Raw genomic sequence first — 21,411 nt, forward strand, 5'->3', positions numbered from 1 at the left:
TTTTCCAGGGTCATTTAGTGTACGTAGACTTACCAAAATAGAGATTCCAGGGAGGATTTAGAATATTAAAGCTCTTTTGAGAAATCTCCAATAAAAAGTCATATGAAATTCTTGTGTATGAGGTGTTCACACGCTCAAGGAGGGGGCAGGGGTTCATTTAGTTTTTTTTTTTAGTTGAATTGTAATATTAATGTCATGATTAATTCATATTTATGAGGTCATCACATTGTGATAGAAAGGAGGCAGAATTTCGACTTTACCCTATGTTGGCAAGAGGCGATGATTTCAACATTTGGTTGGGGCATCAAGTTTACCGGATCTGGTTCCAGGGACTGTAAGGCAATTCATGGCCAACCTTGCAATGAGGGGTCTCAGAAAGACCTTCAGAAATATCTGGAGTCCATATGGACAAATGAACCGTTAGTGCCCCCAAATTCCCCATTAATTACATTTTTGGGGCATCCTTCGAACACCTGAGCCATTTGGTTTTGAAGTTAAGGGGAATTCTATTGTACATATGTATCTTTATAATCGTGCTAAAATATTAAGAAAATCCATGGGGGAGTGGGAACAGAATGTGCATTGGGACTAATGTGAAATGAGAGGCACTATGATGGGAACTGTGTTTGCCCTCTCTTACCCTTTAAAAAAGGACCTTCCATTGAAACCTTTCATCTCTGCATACTTTCCAGATTCTCACATCAGCATGTAATGTTTATACGATTATTATTTACCGATATGTCAAAATGAAAATTTCCATTGGCGGACATTGTAGACATTCAGTATACAAGTACGCGAAAGTTAAGAACATTTAAAGTCTTAACGAGATCTGTTTGATGGAGACATCGTGTTTATGTGTGAAAGGACCAGGCTCCGGTGCTCAGATTTCACACTATTCTCCCCAAAATAAAGATTTTATCAGGCGGGGGGGCTTGTGTCTGGAGCCTGTCACCACGCGCGGCTAGTCAAGCAGTTTGACTGGCGTCCTGTACATTCAGACTGCGGGGTCAGAGGCTGCGTTCTCTCCTGCTAAATGCACATGTGTCTATTACACATGTGTCTATTACACGGAATACCCTGCAGTTGGAGGAAAAATACTAATTGTTTTGTGATGAATGCCTAATTATCTGCATATATTTGTCTCACGTGTTTGGGGTCCTTACCCCCCCATCCCTTTCCAATGAAAAATAACCAACATAGATACTTCTCATGATGAAAACAGTATTGACTAATGTAGCCAGGATCAAATCTTTGCAAAACATTGGACAACACTTTGCCGAATGAAAGACACATCTCTATTTTAAAGGGTTTGACTGGTTTAGAAAACTAATTTTCAATACTCTTGTCATAGTTAAAGTGTCTCTGATTTAGGACCCTCATCAATTTGCCAAAATAGAAAAAATACTATGGAAAAATAAATAAAGATTCCCATGTTCAGGAGGACTCTACGTAACACAAATATCCCATTGATTTGAATAGAGATCATGTAATGCCTTTTTTCTCCTGCGGTGGAGCTGCAGGATAACGGAATACTTTGTCAGATGCCTCCAAGACACTACAAGTGGATCGCCAATGATCAATGCCACAAGACATCCTCTGATTGGATTTAAGAAAAATGGATCATCCGAAATAAGACAAACTTTAAAATATTTCTCCAGTGTTGAAATATTGTAATGGGGCACTAGTTTTCAGTGAAGTTAAATACAACGTGTTACTCCTTGTTATCTACCACAAAGACCGGAGAGGATGACCGTAGAGTAATTGATCCCACATATCATATTGTATTCTACAAGATAATAAAAAGAAAAAAAAAATTATATATACACATATACATACACACACACACACACACACACACACACACACATACATACATATATATACAGTACGGACGAAAAGTTTGGACACCTCATTTAAAGATTTTTCTGTATTTTCATGACTATGAAAATTGTACATTCACACTGAAGGCATCAAAACTATTAATTAACACATGTGGAATTATATACTTAACAAAAAAGTATGAAACAACTGAAATTATGTCTTATATTCTAGGTTCTTCAAAGTAGCCACCTTTTGCGTTGATGACTGCTTTGAACACTCTTGGCATTCTCTTGATGAGCTTCAAGACGTAGTCACCGGGAATGGTTTTCACTTCACAGGTGTGCCCTGTCAGGTTTAATAAGTGGGATTTCTTGCCTTATAAATGGGGTTGGGACCATCAGTTGTGTTGTGCAGAAGTCTGGTGGATACACAGCTGATAGTCCTACTGAATACACTGTTAGAAGAAAAAAGTAGCTAAGTAAAGAAAAACGAGTGGCCATCATTACTTTAAGAAATTAAGGTCAGTCAGTCCGAAAAATTGGGAAAACTTTGAAAGTGTCCCCAAGTGCAGTGGCAAAAACCATCAAGCGCTACAAAGAAACTGGCTCACATGAGGACCGCCCCAGGAAAGGAAGACCAAGAGTCACCTCTGCTTCTGAGAATAAGTTTATCCAAGTCACCAGCCTCAGAAATCCAGGTTAACAGCAGCTCAGATTAGAGACCAGGTCAATGCCACACAGAGTTCTAGCAGCAGACACATCTCTACAACAACTGTTAATGGGAGACTTTGTGCAGCAGGCCTTCATGGTAAAATAGCTGCTAGGAAACCACTGCTAAGGACAGGCAACAAGCAGAAGAGACTTGTTTGGGCTAAAGAACACAAGGAATGGACATTAGACCAGTGGAAATCTGTGCTTTGCTCTGATGAGTCCAAATTTGAGATCTTTGGTTCCAACCACCATGTCTTTGTGCGACGCAGAAAAGGTGAACGGATGGACTCTACATGCCTGGTTCCCACCGTGAAGCATGGAGGAGGAGGTGTGATGGTGTGGGGGTGCTTTGCTGGTGACACTGTTGGGGATTTATTCAAAATTGAAGGCATACTGAACCAGCATGGCTACCACAGCATCTTGCAGCGGCATGCTATTCCATCCGGTTTGTGTTTAGTTGGACCATCATTTATTTTTCAACAGGACAATGACCCCAAACACACCTCCAGGCTGTGTAAAGGCTATCTGACCAAGAAGGAGAGTGATGGGGTGCTACGCCAGATGACCTGGCCTCCACAGTCACCAGACCTGAACCCAATCCAGATGGTTTGGGGTGAGCTGGCAAAAGGGCCAACAAGTGCTAAGCATCTCTGGGAACTGCTTCAGGATTGTTGGAAGACCATTCCCGATGACTACCTCTTGAAGCTCATCAAGAGAATGACAAGAGTGTTGATGCCTTCAGTGTGAATGTACAATTTTCATAGTCATGAAAATACAGAAAAATCTTTAAATGAGAAGGTGTGTCCAAACTTTTGGTCTGTACTGTACACACACACACACACACATACTGTATGATTGATATTTACAGATTTGTCAGTCGCTGGCCATTTTTAAAAAAAGTTATAAATTTTATCCAGTTTAGTACAGGAAAGAAATATATCTTGGTACGGTGTTAGCCACGGTTGTGCATAAATATGTGATTCTTCAGAATTTGTTTTAGTCTGTGCCTGATGAAGAGACCCGTGTAGTCTCGAAAGCTTGCAGTCTGTTACCATCTTTTCAATTAGCCATTAAAAGGTATCAACCACTGAGGACTCTCAATTCTAAATATTTTTCTATCCAGTTTAGTAAGATTCATTTAGTCATTTTAATGCCATTTCTGGTGCTTAGTGACCAGGACCAGCAGATAAGACAAAGAGGAGGCTGAACCTCATGCCCTCCCTTTCACTTTCTGATGGGCTTTATCACAGGGGGCTTTGTTTCTACATTCCTTTGACTTTCAAGACTGCAAACAGAAAACATTTCTATAACCACTGTCACTTATTTCCCCGGTCAGGGCACAGGTCACATGCCTGGAGGTCAGACCCCTCTGTGGCCATGATGGCTGCCATGCATAGCTCTGTTACAGCAAGAGAGGTCTGTGCTTAGCAAGCGGAATATATTGAGTCAAGAAATAAATGTACACATTCGAAAAAAAAAATTATATTAGAATATATATATATATATATATATATATATATATTTTTTTTTTTTTTTTATTAAATATAATAATTTATTTAAAAAATAAAAAAAAACAATAACTAGTAATAAACACATATTATACGACCCTGGTCAGACTACCAAGTAAGCAGTCCGCGACCAGCAGACCAGAACCGTGTGAGTTTCCCTACTACCCGCCAATTACTTATAGAATTATTGGTTAACTATTTAAGGTTTTAAGAAAGTGCTGAAAATTGAAATAAGACATTTTTTATTTGCACGGCCAGTTTTAACATTTTTTTAATTATTATTATTTCCTGCTCCTTTTCTTGCAATGCATTTTTTAGTATCGCATAATGTGTACACAAGGGATTACGTGGAGCCTACCGGCTCAGGATATAATGTAGCTACTTTCGTTATCACGTGTGTCATGTGGCCAGACTTTGACCTGAACATTCCAGGTTCGACAGTTTTCCCATCCACAGTCACCTAAGGAGGGAGCAAGTGAACGGATTTTTAGCATTGCACAAAGGGTATAGCATCTGGATAAAACGTGCACTTGATCTGATCACAATGCAATGCTAAAAAAGGAAAACAGAAAAAAAAAAAGCATGCAAGTCAAAAACAAAAACTTATAAGAATAAACTCAACCGATCGACGCCAGTAGGACTTGTATTTAGGAGACTGACCGTGCATTGTAATTCTACAATTGGCCACTGGTATTGTGAAAAATTCAAATTTTATTTCTGGTGCTGGTTGAAACAAAATGCTTTGGCCCTGCTTGTACCTATACCGATGCCCTCTGAGGCTCAAATTTATTCCAAAATGATACTAACCTTTACTAACCTTCACTTTCCCCAGTCCCACACGCCCGATGCCTCAGGGTAATTCCTCGACTCTACCCTCTCTTTCAAGCCACATATCCAAGCCCTTGCCTCCTCCTGCCATCTCAAACTCAAAAATATTTACCGGATCCGTGCTTTCCTTGACCGCGACACCGCTAAAACGCTAGTGCATGCCCTTATCTCCTGACTTGACTACTGCAACCTCCTACTCTCTGGACTCCCCTCTAGCACTCTGGCACCCCTCCAATCCATCCTATACTCTGCTGTCTGACTAATCTACCTGTCCCCCCGCTATTCCTAAGCCTCTCCCCTATGCCAAACCCTTCACTGGCTTTCTATCACCCAGAGACTCCAGTTCAAAACCCCCACAATGACAAAGCCATCCACAACCTGTCTCCTCCATACATCTGTGACATGGTCTCCTGGTACCTACCTACACACAACCTACGATCCTCATGATCTCCTTCTCTACTCCCCTCTCATCTCTTCTTCCCACAACTGCATCCAAGACTTCTCCCGTGCTTTCTCCATACTCTGGAACTCTCTACCCCAACACATCAGACACTCGCCTACCATAGAAACCTTCAAAAAGAACCTGAAGACTCACCTCTTCCGACAAGCCTACAGCCTGCAGTGATCCTCAACCTACTGAACGGCCGCACAACCAGCTCTACCCTCTCCTAGTGTATCCTCACCCATCCCCTGCAGACTGTGAGCCCTCACGGGCAGGGTCCTCCCTCCTTATGTACCCGTGTGCCTTGTTTTATGCTCATGATTAATGTATTCGTCTATATTTGCCCCGTATTGACATGTAAAGCGCCATGGAATAAATGGCGCTATAAAAATGTATAATAATAATAATAATAATAATAGTAAAATGGCCAAAGAGTGCACAAAAATATAATAACAGATACTCCACTCCTACACCGGGACTCACAGGGCTTGCGTGACATTGTTATGCCACATGAGCCCTGCAGCCAATCAGCATCTGCTATTGGGTTGCTTCATGGCTGCTGATTGTTAGGCTATGTGGAACAGACCAGCCAATGTCATACAAGCCCCGGAAGAAAAGGCGCTAACAACGCTGGAACGGCACAGGAGGTGAGTAACATTTTTATTTTACAAGGAAGACAACTTATTTTACTATATACGAATGCAAAACCTGGATGATAAAGAAACAAGACAGAATCAGAATTGATGCCTTCAAAATGGGGTGCTGGAGAAGGATGACATCAATACCATGGATGCCAAGAAGAAGAAAAAAAATCAAGCCAGACATGTCACTGGAAGCAAGGATCACCAAGATACGACTTGCCTACTTTGGACACATCATATGAAGAGAACAATCACTGGAGAAGGACATCATGGTCGGAAGAATGGAAGAAAGAAGGCAAAGAGAAAGAACAGCAACTTGTTGGCTTGATACCATCAAAATAACAGTAGAGGAGACCCAGGTGGACCTATCTAGGCTTGTAAAAGATCGATCTTCCTACAGAACGTTCATCCATCATGTCACCATGGCTCAGGATTGAGACAAAGGCCATAAAAGAAGACTTCTTTTAAAAGCAGTTGTCTGGGTACTAGAAAACCTCTTTAATAAATGCCTTTCCGACTTGATTATTAGTCATCTAGTGACTGAGCTACCAATTGAGTCATTGGAGTTCATAGATTGGCAGATGACAGACAACACACTATTGGCCAACAACTTATAGGAGACATTGGAAAGATCAGGTACATCAGAGTAGTATTATCAAGCATTTGCTATCTACGTCCTAAAACAGTCATTGTATCATGCCAAAACCAGCACCCTATATGACAGCTTGGCTTCTGACAGTCAGAAGATGAGTTGGATGCTACCCTACTTGACCTTCCATATATATTGTCCAAAAGGTGGAAGGACAATATGTGCAATGTAGAAATAGTTTTGGTATAAAAAGGGGAAAATCTTCTAGCAAAGAGCATAAATTAGGGTCTCTGCAGGAACTATCCAAAAATTGAGCTTGGAGAAGTTTGGAGAAGTTTTTGAAGGCCCTATCTCTTTATAGGTTTTTGTAAAGCGAATTACAAAGCCCCCCGTTATGTCATGAGAAAATTGAGAAAGCCACATGGAAGCAGGCATGACTGTGATATCAGCACGAACATGGTATTTGCATATTGCAAAATGATGAAATTATTCCATATGCAAATTATGAAAATGAGAAAATTATGGTGCTTAGCAGCAATGAAGCAATCTGCAGACAAAATTTACCTTGATTCCTCCGATGCGATGTTCCCCTCTGAATTCTTTACCATTTTTTAGCCAGTAGATGTTGGGATGGGGTTTGCCAGCGGCAGCACATCGGAATCGGACAGTGCTAGCAGCTGGTACTGCAAAAAGCTTCTTTTCCATTTTATCTGGCTGGGTCCAGTATGGAGGTTCTGCATAGCAAAACAGATTAATATTATTTTAAAATATATCATTTTTTTATTTTTGGTTTTAAAATTAAAAAAATTGAGGGAAAAAAGGTCAGATATTTCACCTACTTAAGACATTCTTATACCTTACTTGGCACTAAGTTTCTGATGCAGAAAGTACAAATGACTTGGAAATTCTTGTAATTTAAGGACATGGGAAGAAAGAACATGGCTGCGTTCTTCAAAAAAACAGCGCCGGAATGCATCATTGTAATAAACTAGGCTGTAATACCAGACAACCCATGGACCGGTGAGGCACCATGGCTGTAAGAAAGCAGCGAGTGGAGTAACTAGAGTCAGAGGGGCCCCAGTGCAAAATTTTAACCTGTGCACCAACATCCAAGTCCGTCAGATGTATGGGCTTTCATAGAATTCTAGATTCCATAAATGCCACATGCTCACCCGCCATGTAATAATGTCCCCAGTCTTGGCACCTTCCTGTAATAATGTCCCCATCCTGGGTCCTTAAGCAATCATGATCTTTCTAACCCTAGAAAACCCTTTTAAAAGGAGTTTGGCTGATTCCATTCACATCATTGAATGGATAGCGCTCACTGTCACTTTATCCCCACAAGTATGTGGACGCGTGTAGCTGCCCCCACACATAGTGGCAATGGCCAGGATGTCCGGTGAATATGCTTTAAGGCAGGGGTCCCCAACTCCAGTCCTCAAGGCCCACCAACAGGTCATGTTTTCAGGATTTCCTTTGCATTGCACAGGTGATGCAATTATTACCTGGGCAAGACTAAGGAAATCCTGAAAACATGACATGTTGGTGGGCCTTGAGGACTGGAGTTGGGGACCCCTGCTTTAAGGGACTCCGTCAACTGGAAAGATGACAAGAGTTGAGATAAAAAAAATAAGATTGCGCTTCCTTGGTTAAGCATCCAGTCCTCCAAGGCAGCCTTCATGTCTACACTCAAGACCCCTGGCACCTCTTGCATTTATTAGGCCCCATTACATCATGACGCCAAAGGGTCTAATAAGTGTAAGAGGTGCCCAGGATGCTGGGCACAGAAGTAGAGAAATCCCTAATCTGGCTGCCATGGAGGACCGGACTGAACACCAAACTAGGGAAGAGCAAAATTTTTTGCTTAACTTCCACAACATCCAATGATACTCTACAAGTAATAAAGCTGAACTATTGGCACAAAGTTGTCCACTAAATGGAGATCTTGGCATGTATGCTGCTAAGTCTCTGTGACACCACCCTCAAGCTACTTTTCAAAGGGTGAAGCTTTGATATGGCATTAAAATTAAAAAAAAAAAAAAAAAAAAAGAGAGACCATCACCTATATCAGAGGTCCCCAACCTGTGGCTCAGTAGCCACATGAGGCTCACGGGCATATGAGATTTAGCGTTGAACTGTTGCCTATGCACCAGGCCTAGCAAACAACCATGAAGAACAGGTCTCCAGATGTTAATTTTTCTAAGGAGCCCGGCACAGCAGAGCAGATCAGGATGATGGGAAAGATTTGGATGTCCCCATACCAGGTATTGTTTCTACTGTGGGTGGAGGGGGCACAGAACGTGTGAGATAAATGTTAATAATCTGGTAATCGCTCAAGTAAATGTCCATACAAAATTGGTCCAAGCATGAACTGCAATGCTTGGACTGTCCGTGGCCCTCCCGACCTGAGTGTCACAACCACATAGACATATATGAAGCTGACATACGGGTCAGGAGAGCCGTGGTCAGTCCATAAATTGTGGTCTGCGCTTGGACCGAATTGCGAAGGACGTCTGCATGATGCCTCAGAAAATGTTGAGGACCACTGATCTAAAAACAGTAATGTCTAATGTTGCACTGTCTCACAGCAAAAAAAAAAATTCAAGAGTAAGTATCAAAAAAAGAAATGCCAAAGCATTTGTAGAATGAAGCAGAGCATATGCAAATGGTACAAATATTGACCTTCCAAGCATAGTCTCACCTGCAGTATGTATGCATTTGGACTACAGCGGAGAAGTGACACAACACATTCAGATTATCATTCGTTTTTATTTACAGTGCAGCACTGACAAAGTCAACGCCTAAGGACAATATTGGCACAAGGCAGTTCAATTTTCAGATCGATAGCATGCAAGATGATAAATATTGGAGTTTCGCAAGAACAATACGTAATATTTACTTAAACCTACGACACAATCATCCAGGAACATCCAAGCATAGGGCCAGGAGAGGGGGCAGAAAATTCGGCTTAGTGCATGCCGGTACTCAGAAGTCACACCTGATATGGGAGACTGATATGGTAGACTAGGGCATCCCAAGCCCACATAGAGAAAGATTTCTTAGGGACGGTCCTGAGCTGTAAGTGATTGGCTTTAAATCATCTCCAAATGCTGTTGAAATCTACTGATCCTTTAGGGCTCATTGTGATCAGACTGTAGGTTCACCAGAATAATCTTTGTGACTCTAATAAGACAGTCCGACACTGGGTAAAGGATGATGAAAATGGATTGCCAAAACCGACCAGTCTACCAAGAATGGCAATGGTCATATGTAGTTCTGGGAGCAGGCAATGCAAGACTGCCAATCTACTGCTATGATCTATGTAGCAACGCCAGGTAGGACTGGGTTAAATCATAGCACTGGACGCCTAGGTTAGATGCACATGGTTAACTTTAACTGAAAACCAGGGACTTTGTCAATCTGCTGGGTGAAGCAAAGTAGAGTGTAATGCTGGCGAATGCTCAGCTAAATTGTGAGCTGTAGCAGGGAGAAAGACAAGCAAGGGTCTCTCTCTGAATGGAGACTGCATGGGTCAGCTAGGAGATCTGAGCAGTTTGTGTGTTGGAACTGCAGAGAACTGTGTGGAAGCTGCAACCTGTTCAGTGTGAACTGTGCCCGGAGTTGAATATTTCTGTTAGGTACTGGAACTTGCTGGAGCTCAGTCAGAAGGGTATACTGCAACTAGCGGGACCGTGCCTCTTCTGTGCATGAAGTTTGTTCTGGGAGATCTGCGGCATCGGAAGAGTGGATGGACACTGAAGCTGGCTGGACACAGTGATCCGACCAGCTTTACAGCAGCAATTGCAAGTGCTACACTGCATCTAGGAGATCGGCCACCTCTCTTAGACTGCAGAGGTAGCTGGTAACTTTTGGCAATGAGCAGCGAACTATTAGATTAAATCTTTGCGATAGGGGGTAACTGATCTTTAGGTGTCCAACTATTGGGACCTCCACTGATCCTGAGAACCAGAGCTGTGAAAAGCCCCGTGTCAATGGAGTGGTGGTTGATCATTCTTAATGGGATCTCTGCGCTCGTCTGGTCTTCGGCACTCCCAAAAGAATGAGCGGAGCTGCAGTGCTCATGACTAACCACCTCTCCATAAACATGGGGATCCTCAAAGCCCTGTTTCTCAGGATCGGTGAAGGTCCCTGTAGTCGGACCCAAAATGGTCGGGAAGTTACCTCTTATCCAATGGATAGCCTTGAGAATAGCCCTTTAGAGAATGGTGCCAGCAATGTAAAAACAAAACAAAAAAATCCCCCCAGACATTTCGTAGCTAAATAATTTGCTAACAGTTACCATGATCCCCATCTGTAATAACTTAATACCCGCTATAATACCAGCATGGTTCACGGGCAGGTAACAACAGATCTGACTATGGGTGTAGTTTAGTTGATAGCAACCGCTTCAATGAATAAGAACCGGGAAAAGTTAGTCCAAATCCCGTGCACAGTGAAGCTGGGCAAGCTGCCATCTTCCTTATTAACTCTATGGCAGAAGAGGCCCCAGAGAGCCCTAAATCAGACCGTACGGAAGTATTTTACCACCGTGACATCCAGATTATCCACTCTGCAAGCTCTAGGGGACGTGAATACTTGTGCAATAATTCTTCAGGACAACGTGGTTCTTTTACTAGGACGGCTTGACTACCGATCATTGACAGATTTTTTAAATTTTTTGCTATTGTTTCTATGTCTTCGATAAAACAGCGCCCCCTTGTGGAGGGGTAATCCGAAATGGGATTCGAAAACCAATTATCCATAGAAAAAAGTAATGAAAAACTGTGCATCAACCCACATGTATATAGCCACTCAAATTTCAGGAGACAATGCCGGAGGAGATAAGGATTGGGCAGTTTGTTATTTATTTTACGCACTTATACAGTGCTGTCATATTCCGCAGGGCTTTACAGACATTATCGGCACTGTCCCCATAGGGGACTTAGATTGTGAACTCAAATCAATATGTCATTAGAGTGTGAGAAGAAACCGGAGAACCCGGGAGGAAACCCACGCAAACATGGGGAGAACATACAAACTTCTTGCAGATGTTCTCCTTCGTGGGATTTGAACTTAGGACCCCAGAGCTGTAAAACAACAGAGTTAACCACTGATCCACCATACAGTGCTATCCAATGAGCCATCGTGCTGCTCACTGCAGTCCTAACCACTGAGCCATCGTGCTGCCCACTGCATAGTCCTAACCACTGAGCCATCATGCTGCCCTGCTGAGTTGAAACACCAGAGACTAGCCGTAGTTTGCCTCTTCTATGAAGAAACTATATGCACAGAATTAAATAATGTAGTTCAGACCAATAAGGTTTAGGAGCAGCGACTATTGAGGATGACACCAGTTCACACGGTGGCTCAGTGGTTAGCACTGCAGCCTTGCAGCGCTGGTGTCCCGGGTTCAAATCCCACCAAGGACAACATCTACAAGGAGTTTGTATGTTCTCCCCGTGTTTGTGTGGGTTTCCTCCGGGTTCTCTGGATTCCTCCCACACTCCAAAGACATACTGATAGGGAACGTAGATTGTGAGCCCCATCGGGGACAGCGATGATGATGGTATTTGTAAAGCGCTGTGGAATATCATGAAGCTATAGAAGTGAAGAAATTATAAATGTATACTTTTTAAATGAACAGCTATGTTTGTGCCTCTTTTTCTGCCTCTGTCAGGGGCTTTCTTTTGAAACACAAAACAGGATTTGGACGCGGAACCTTGACGGAGCCATTGTGTTCAATGTGGAAAAGTGAGCCCAAGAATTGCAACATCTCCATCTGGGTTCCGTTCCAATCATATTTTCTGGGCTTCAGAAAAGTCCCTGATGGGGAAAGCAAAAAGAGGCACAAGTGTAGTCTGAAAGTTTAATTCTCTAAGGGCACAAGAGTTCTAGTCCTCTTCCTCTCTGAAGAGGCAATTTGCATATTTAATTTCAAAGAGTGGCCATAAGACTCTTCACTCTGACATGCCAGGCCTGGCTTGTCACTCTCCACAAGGAAAAATATTACCCCTTAGATAAATCAGTGTTCCCCAACTCCGGTCCTCAAGAGCCACCAACAGGTCATGTTTTCAGGATTTCCTTAGTATGGCCCCGGTGATGTGATTGTTGCCTGTCTAGATGATGCAATTATCACCTGGGCAATGCTAAGGAAATCCTGAAAACATGACCTGTTGGTGGCTCTTGAGGACCGAACTTGGGGAACACTGCCTTAGGTCCTAGTATTATGCCTCTCACCCAGCCAAATCAGATCTCATACTTCACACTGATGAGAGGCAACAGCCCGAAACACAGTGTCCGCAAACAGATTCTGGTTTGGCTTTTACCCTAAGCCATGTGGCAAGGCTCCTTAAAGGCTCGATATTGTCTTTTAGGATCGCTACTCCCAATAGGTGGTGCTAGAGTTCTAGTCCTCTTCCTCTCTGAAGAGGCAACTTGCATATCTAAAGGTTCTTTCACACACTTCTTTTGGGGGTCTTCAGTTTGGTGCAAAGAATAAAGCCAATCACTTCATGTACAATTTGTGTTTGAGTGGTTTTTCCTCCCCTCCTATATATTAATTAATGACTACCAGCTAACATCAGTGTGAATGCACTTTAATAGAGATGAAATATATATACACAATATATATACACACTAATATATATATATATATATATATATATATATATATATATATATATATATATATATATATATATATATATATACACACACACATACATACATGTATACACATATACACACACATATACACACACATATATACACACATATATAATATATATATAATATATATATATATATATATATATATATATATATATATATATATATATATATATATATACACACACACGCAGATACATATGCAAATATACACACTAATGAAAATCTATATTTATATTAAAAAATATTTAAGCACAAATGCAAAATATAAAAATAAAATAACATTTACATAACAGAAAAAAAAAATATATGTAACATTTATATTAAAAATATTTTAACAAAAAAATATATATAAAAAATAAAAAACAACATTTATACTTAAAAATATATAAAAATAAGCAACAATTAAATTAAAAAAAATAGTTAGACACAAATACAAAAAATATATATAAAAAAAATCAAAAAGTATTTGTGGTTATATTTTTTTTTTTTAATAGATTTTATTTTTTATATATTTTTTGTAACATTTACCGTATATTAAAAAAAAACAAACAAACAAAAAAACACAGTTCTCTGCAGTAGCTGCAATGATCAGCAGTTTTCTGGCCACCTTAAAGCTTGCCTCTATCTGAAAATAAACCCCTAATAATGCCAATGGTAATAAGCAGATGCTTTGGCAGGGTAGCTCATTTTTTCCCCCCAGCGATCCAGACGAGCAGCGACAGGCCAAAAGTGGGTCCCTGCTGAACCATTGCTAACTTTTTACAATTTGACTGCTACATTTAGAAAGTAATTGTCTGTCAACGCCAAGGAACGCTGCCAACTCTGTCCACGTGAGACAAACACGGCTCCGCGGAATGACAGTAATGGTTTTCTTTGTACTTGAATCACACAGACTCGAGATCCTTAACTTCATCTGTGAAAAAAAAAACTGAAAATCACCAAGGACGGTGCTGAAAGCAGGTCTGGGATTAGCCTTTGGCTCTTGGACATAGCTACATTATCTGCGGCACTCGGGGGTTGGAAAAATTAATTTTTTAGCTGTTGAGAAAAGGGCTGTGCTGGGTTATCAGGAATATTAAAAGGGAGTAAAAAAAAAATAGAAATAAGAGAAAAAAGCAAACAAAAAAATATGTAAAAAAATCTGTCCAGATGTATACCGAAACATCCCCATTCCTCCATTGCTGGGGTTGCAGTGTCTGGGGCTATAAAATAATTGGCCCCAAATAAATACAATTTAGAAAAAAATAAGGTGAAATTCTGGGCTTAATCCTTCTAGAGGGAGGGGTGCTCGTTAATACACTACAATTTCCAAATAAACACTAAATAAATAAACCGGCCACACGGTGCACAGTTCACGCTTTGTTGTTTTAGAGGTATTGGAAACTGTTTGCCAAGGACTTTGGGAAGCTCAATGTAATTACATGTTAAACCCATCAGAATTTGGCAGAGACAATAAGAATCCATTATTTTTTTATTTAAATTTACTTTGGTTGACTAGAATCTCGTAATTTGGGCAGTCATCGGTGAACAGGTGGCTTTCGCTGGTTCCCAAAGAAAAGGGTGCAATATTTATTGAGGTCAATGCCACCTACAAACACCTGGAAAAAAAGCTAAATGCTAATGGAGACTTTGGAAAGTAAAAAAATAAAAAATAGAGGGCGCTGCCAACGTGAGATAAATAGGCAAATAGAATAAAAGTTATAGAAAAATATAAACTTTTTAATTAAAAAAAAAAAAATACGAGTTTCAGCTGCATCCAGACTTCTTATCCTTCACTAAAACTGGCTGTAGACCGCAAAATACAATTTCTTCTATTGTCGAGACCAAGAACCCTTCGATATTTAAAAAAATAAAAAATAAAAATAAAAAATTGCCCACCATATTGTATAACCGCCAGTCCTTCAGGAATTATGGATTTGGAGAGGGGAAATTTTTTCTTGGGAAAGTCAAGAGGGGGGAGGGGGGGGGATTTGTTTGGAAAGTGAAATTTTTTTTCGTACCAATTTTGTTTTCTATGGAGAGACAAAAGGTTCACTTTTGAACAGACAACACCACAACACAAAAACCATCAGATTTTCCTCCAGTGTCTGTGACCATTAAAACAGGGCTCAGACAATGGACAAAATTTGTTTTTTTTCCAGCTGACCACTGGCTGAAATTTTAGCATAAACCTTTTCGAAAACGGAGATCCAACACAAAAGATATAACAAGTTGTTCATGGACTTACAAAACAAACCACCTTTTGTCAACATGAACACGAGTACTTTTTTATTGATTGGGGACTTGGGAACCAAATATCTTGGAATAGATGGGGATGGGAGAAGGGGAAGGTTCTACTAACGTCTCATTGATACGACACGTGAAGATGATGGAGCTTCACAATCAGACAACTGAGAAGACATCACCTTTCAGTGTGAACTTGAAAACTGAAAGCCACTCACGTACATGACGCCAATTAATAATTTATACTTTTAGTTGGTTTTAGATATCTTGTCACCTAGGAAATTATTTCTAAGTCAGGTAGTTCTTATAGTTGCCCGGTGAACACGTGAAGTGGATCCAAACCGGTCATCAGTTTGTGGATACATTACTTTAGACTTGGAGTCTGCTAGATTACTCCATGAACCAATTCTCATGTTTTTGACATCGACAGAGATGGAGCAAATCGATTTGAAGGACACTGGTCTAGCAGCCAAGCCGACAGTCCATGGTTGCCGAATTGTAGCTCGGTGAACCTTCTACAACCTGCCGGAATGCCAGACGCCACTTCTGATTACGAAGCTCAACACAATGCCATTGATATGGCGTGATGCACGGCATGATTTCACGTCAGGCCTACTAATCAGAAGCAATGTCTGGGATACCGGCAGGTAGGAGGAGGTTCGCAGGGCTCTGGTCGAGTGGTCAAGGACTACTGACGTAGCTGCTGGACACAGTACTGCAAATCTTTCTGCTCAACTTCAATAAACATCAATACAAAAAACACCTAAAAACATCTCAGAATATTTGCTGCCAGGATCCAGCCATGAAGCAATTTTTCTAGGAAACCAATATCCCTGAGAATTTCTATGACATTGATGAAAGGAGGAAAATATATACGTATTTGTTTTTCCAAATCTTAAGATAAAATAATTTACTCTTTAAGCAGCCTACAAATAATTTAGAGACAAGACATAAGTCTCCTATAGCAGAATGATCACACTTAAAATGACATCTCAGACCCTCCAAATAATTTTCCAGCTAGCAAAAATTTCCAGTCAAATACACGTCCCAAAAGTTTTATAGACTTTTGAAAACAGGAATAAGTTTCAGATTACAGATTAAAATTTATGAAAAGTTAAGACTATATCAAGACAAACTGTAACCGATGAGGATTCTGGGCTCCGGTTCAATGTTAAATATACAGTAAATCATTTCCAATAGGTTTCTAATACATAGATTTTTATAAAACTGGACACAGAATATACCTTTAAGAAAGAAACAACATTACTGCAGAAAAAAACCCATTATTCACACATGGGTGAAGAAAGATTTTATTTCTACGGTGACACTAAATACAAACTTTATCAATTACTCGAACTACTGACCTACAGTCCACGGTAATGGAAAATTACTTCTGCAAGTCAGATTACAAAGATATATTTTTTAAGAAGTTTGGTTAGAAATAACTAAAAATTACATGTGCGAAAATTACAGATAATAGCCTTTACTTACAAAGTAAAAAATGATGTTCTACTTATCAGTCAGAAAAAAAAAGCAAAAAAACAAAAAAATATTTATCTAGCACAAAAATGATTTGTGAAGATATTAGTTACGTACATTCCACCTTATCTAACCAATTTAGAATGGGATAATTTTTGGACTGCAGCAAAATTATACTTAGGATCACAACACAAGATGGCAGATGTAAGATCTTAGCAATGGCGTGAACCAATTTAATTGTCACACTATGGGGTCTGGGTTCAAATTAGAGCACCCTGGGTTTTAGCTATAGATTTCCTCTGACCTTTCACGGCTCGTCCGGATGGGTTACTTGGTCCACAAAAACGTCAGAGATTGGGTTGCGAGATTCCCTGGGCAAAAGAACTAATTTGATGCAAACACATTTTTGAAATTTTTCGGTCAGATTATTTTTTCATCATACAGATAATATCGAAGGTGAAGAAACCATCTAGATACTGTATTCAGAGAAGCTTCTAGCGTCATCATCGTGGATTGTAAAACAACAGCAAAGACATTAACTGCACCTTAACAGAATGTTCAGAGCATTTGGCCGTAGCCAAATCTGGCAGAAGCTTCGAGTTATAAAAGCTGACAATCCCTTTCCCCGTCACCAAGAATAAACCTGGCTTCAAATGCCTAAGAATTTTCATTCCAAAATGGACAGCACGCAAAAAAACAGGAGTGTAAGACTGCAGCTTCCAAGACCACCTTGCTACAACAAGCGCAACCAGAAAACCAAGTCCCCCAAAAATGGGAGGAAAAGGATTAAAATCTTCCCATAAATGTTATTTTTTACTTTAACTTTAAAACAAAAATCTGGTTACAATGGGTAAAAATTTCTATTTTAGGCATCCAAAAAGAACTTAGAAGGGAACCTGTCAGCAGTTTTGGCCGATATAAGATACGGCCATGGCCTTTCAGGGCTTATCTGCAGCATTCTACAATGCTGTAGATAAGCCCTCGGTCCAACCTGAAAGATGGGAAAAGTAAGTTTTATTATACTCACCCGAGGGGGCGGTCCGGTGCGGTCCGATGGGTGTTGCAGGTTCGGGTACAGCACCTCCCATCTTCTTGCGATGCTGCCCTCCTGTTGCTTCATTGCTCCCCGGCATCGCGCTCCTGCGCAGGCGTACTTATCTGCCCTGTTGAGGGCAGAGTAAAGTACTGCAGTGCACAGACACTGGGCCTCTCCGACCTTTCCCAGCGCACTGCAGTACTTTGGTCTGCCCTCAGATAAGCACGCCTGCGCAGGAGCGCGATGCTTGGGAGCGATGAAGCAACAGGGGGGAGACATCGCAAGAAGATGGGAGGCGCCGGACCCAGATCTGTGAAAACCATCGGACCAGACCGCCCCCCGGGTGAGTACAATAAAACTTAATTTTTCTTATCTTTCAGGTCGGACCGGGGCTTATCTACAGCATTATAGAATGCTGTACGTAAGCCCTGAAAGGCGGTGGCCGTATCTTATATCAGCCAAAACTGATGACAGGTTCGCTTTAATCAGAACAACATTTCCATTTTCTCACCCATCACTCTGGTTTATGGGTGTCATGTGGTATTTTATAAGGGGTATCAAACCGTAGGAATTTTTTTTGCAAATAGGTTACAATGATCCAAAATAACAAAAGGAATAACAATCAACTTGCAGATCAGGTTTGCGTATATGACGACACTTCCCTGGTCCGGTAAGTCTTTTGTTCCCCATGCTCCAAAGAGGACAAGATGTGTAACACTTTCAGGATTCAGCCAGCCAGACTGTTAGGGTATGTTTCCAAGGTCAGGAACCGGCAGCGCTTTGGACGCAGCACATGTCCGCTGCGTCCAAAGCGCTGCCGGCTTTTGAAAGCAAGTGATTCCGTATGTGTTCATTGAACCATTGCGGAATCACCACGCCCTATACATTGGACGGAAAATTTATCTTGCGGAGCCTGAGAATCTCCGCAAGATAAATTGACATGCTGCGGTCTCGAAAGACGCACCGCGTGTCCATCTCCGCAGGGAAGCCGGAGGCATCTGTACACGCATAGTGGAGATGGGATTTCTTCAAATCCCATCCACTATACTGTAACATCTGGATGCTGCGGGTTATGGTGAGACTGACACCACTGAGATCACCGCTGTGGCCAGTGATTGGCGGCAGCAGTTGCAGGTTGTGTCAAAATCACATTTCCATATGGAGGGTGATGGGCAATGGACACTGTTGGCACATAGACGCCAGGGTGTTGGTAAGGTCAGAATTACGTCATCTGTTATTTTAGGCCATGGCAAGTGGTATGTAAAACTTTTAGGGCTGGCAATTTGAGTTGCCAAAAACAATGCCCAGTAACAAAAAAGTGGTGCTGCTAAAAATACCCCCCTTCCTACTAAAAATTAAAAAAAAAAAAATTTTATTGTCGCAGTATAAAAAATTCTGGACAACCCCTTCAAGAATCTAGTGACCTAAAGAGCAAATAGACTCACTTGAGAGGATCAGAATTTCTAACCAAAAAGACTGTACTAGTCGAAATGTTCCAAAAACAGAATTATTTTAAGATCTTTCCAAAAAATAAAAATAAAATAAATTAAAATCTCCTAAAAAAATGCTGACCGATAACATATGTTTCACCTTACACCAAGTGTCTGCTTTATATTTCAGGTAGAAAAAAAATAAATAAAAATCTGTCAGTATATTCACCGAGTAAGACAAGGGGGACCAGTGTAAGAGGCAGCCCACGGAATTCTTTTGGTTACTGCTGCAGAAAATGTTCAATTGTGTCAGATCAGGAGGTTCTTAGCAAATGAACGGTTCTCCAAAAACCACACGCCATCACTGATGGCAAGGACTGGCACCATCCAAGCCACAATTGCTGGCCGCTTCTCCTCGTAAGAGACGTGCTGGAATAAGAGTTACTACCAGAGATCCGTGCCCGATTCTGTTTTAACAGTACACATCCCGTAAGAAAGGCTTTGTGAGATAAATGTACAACTAGAAGTGATTTACAATTCGAAAATATTCAGCATGCCTTGATGGATCACTGCCATACAACCCTCATGCGTAACCCTACATGCTCTGTAGTTTTACTAATCATTTACCTTACTTTTAATCTATGGAATATTTTTACTTTTTTTTCCAGTGTCCACCACCTATGATGCAAAGTCTAGTAGACTTTTAAAAAGTTTGTGTTTGTCATATCGTACGTGCAAATAGTTTCTTCAGAGAAGAGTGCTTGATCTTTAATGCTGCCTATTGAATGCACCAATCCTAGTGTCAACATCAACCCTTAAGGTACCTTCACACAAAGATTTTGTTAATGATATCGTTGCAACGTCACGCTTTTTGTGACGTAGCAACGATCCCGCTAACGATCTCGTTATGTGTGACAGCGACCAACGATCAGGCCCCTGCTGAGAGATCGTTGGTCGTTGGGGAATGATCAGGACCTTTTTTTGGTCGCTGATCACCCGCTGTCATCGCTGGATCGGCGTGTGTGACGTCACCGCTGTGCTCTGGTTTACGGCCGGCGTTGACACAGTCAGTGCGGGAAGCTGACGGCGGGGGACGTGACAGACATCGGAATGTGAGTATGTAGTGTTTTTTTTTTTACTTTTACAATGGTAACCAGGATAAATATCGGGTTACTAAGCGCGGCCCTGCACTTAGTAACCCGATGTTTACCCGGGGACTTCGGCATCGTTGAAGACAGTTTCAACGATGCCGAAGTCTTTCCCCGGATCGTTGGTCGCTGGAGAGAGCTGTCTGTGTAACAGCTCCCCAGCGACCACACAACGACTTACCAACGATCACGGCCAGGCCGTATCGCTGGTCATGATCGTTGGTAAGTCGTTTAGTGTAACGGTACCTTTAGCCAAACCAGAAACTCCATTTGCAGAAACGTACTTTGGGGTGTTTACCCCAATAGCAGAAGATATGATTTAGCTGGGTGAAAGGCCTCTGACTGGCATCTAAGGGAGAAAGTGTCTCATTATGGAAAGTACGAAGCCTGTGTAAGGAGACTTATAGCCCCTGAAGATATTTAAATTAACAGAAGAGCATCGCATGCCCTATAAAACTCTCCTTATGCCTGCTTGGGACTCTACACAAGGAGATATGTTCCCTCTTAGACATCCAGTCAGAGACCCTTCACCTAGCCAAATCAGATATCTTGCTTTGATGAGGGGCAAACACCCTGAAACAAGTATCTACAAATGGAGTTTTTGGTTTGGCTTCTTATCCCAAGTAATTTGGCAAGGCTAATTAAAGGGTCGATATTAACGTTATTCCAAACTGAAGAAACTACTTGCATATTTAAATTCCCAGAGGAGTATTGGATGGTCTACAAGTCCCCTCACGCCGGCTTGGCAATATCCACAAGGAGAGACGCTCGCTCTCCATTTAAGACCTCCTATCCAGCACAATTCTTTCCCAAAGAAAAATTGGCATTAAACACATTTGGCAGCCATTTATCAACAATCTTTTCTTTTTTGGGGAAGAGGGTGG

At 41.2% G+C, this 21,411-nt stretch overlaps 1 protein-coding gene across 4 annotated transcripts in view; it reads right to left on the reverse strand.

Moving 5' to 3' along the window:
• FGFR3 (fibroblast growth factor receptor 3) overlaps positions 1-21,411 on the reverse strand; it is a 92,424-nt gene that overhangs the window by 25,088 nt on the left and 45,925 nt on the right. For all 4 annotated transcript variants that reach the window (XM_069744893.1, XM_069744892.1, XM_069744891.1 and 1 more), the window contains exon 5: positions 7,104-7,273. In XM_069744893.1, the coding sequence (XP_069600994.1) occupies positions 7,104-7,273 (170 nt within the window). The remainder of the gene's footprint in view (positions 1-7,103; positions 7,274-21,411) is intronic.

This window comes from Ranitomeya imitator, chromosome 1 (genome assembly GCF_032444005.1).
Source record: "Ranitomeya imitator isolate aRanImi1 chromosome 1, aRanImi1.pri, whole genome shotgun sequence".
NCBI lineage: Eukaryota > Metazoa > Chordata > Amphibia > Anura > Dendrobatidae > Ranitomeya > Ranitomeya imitator.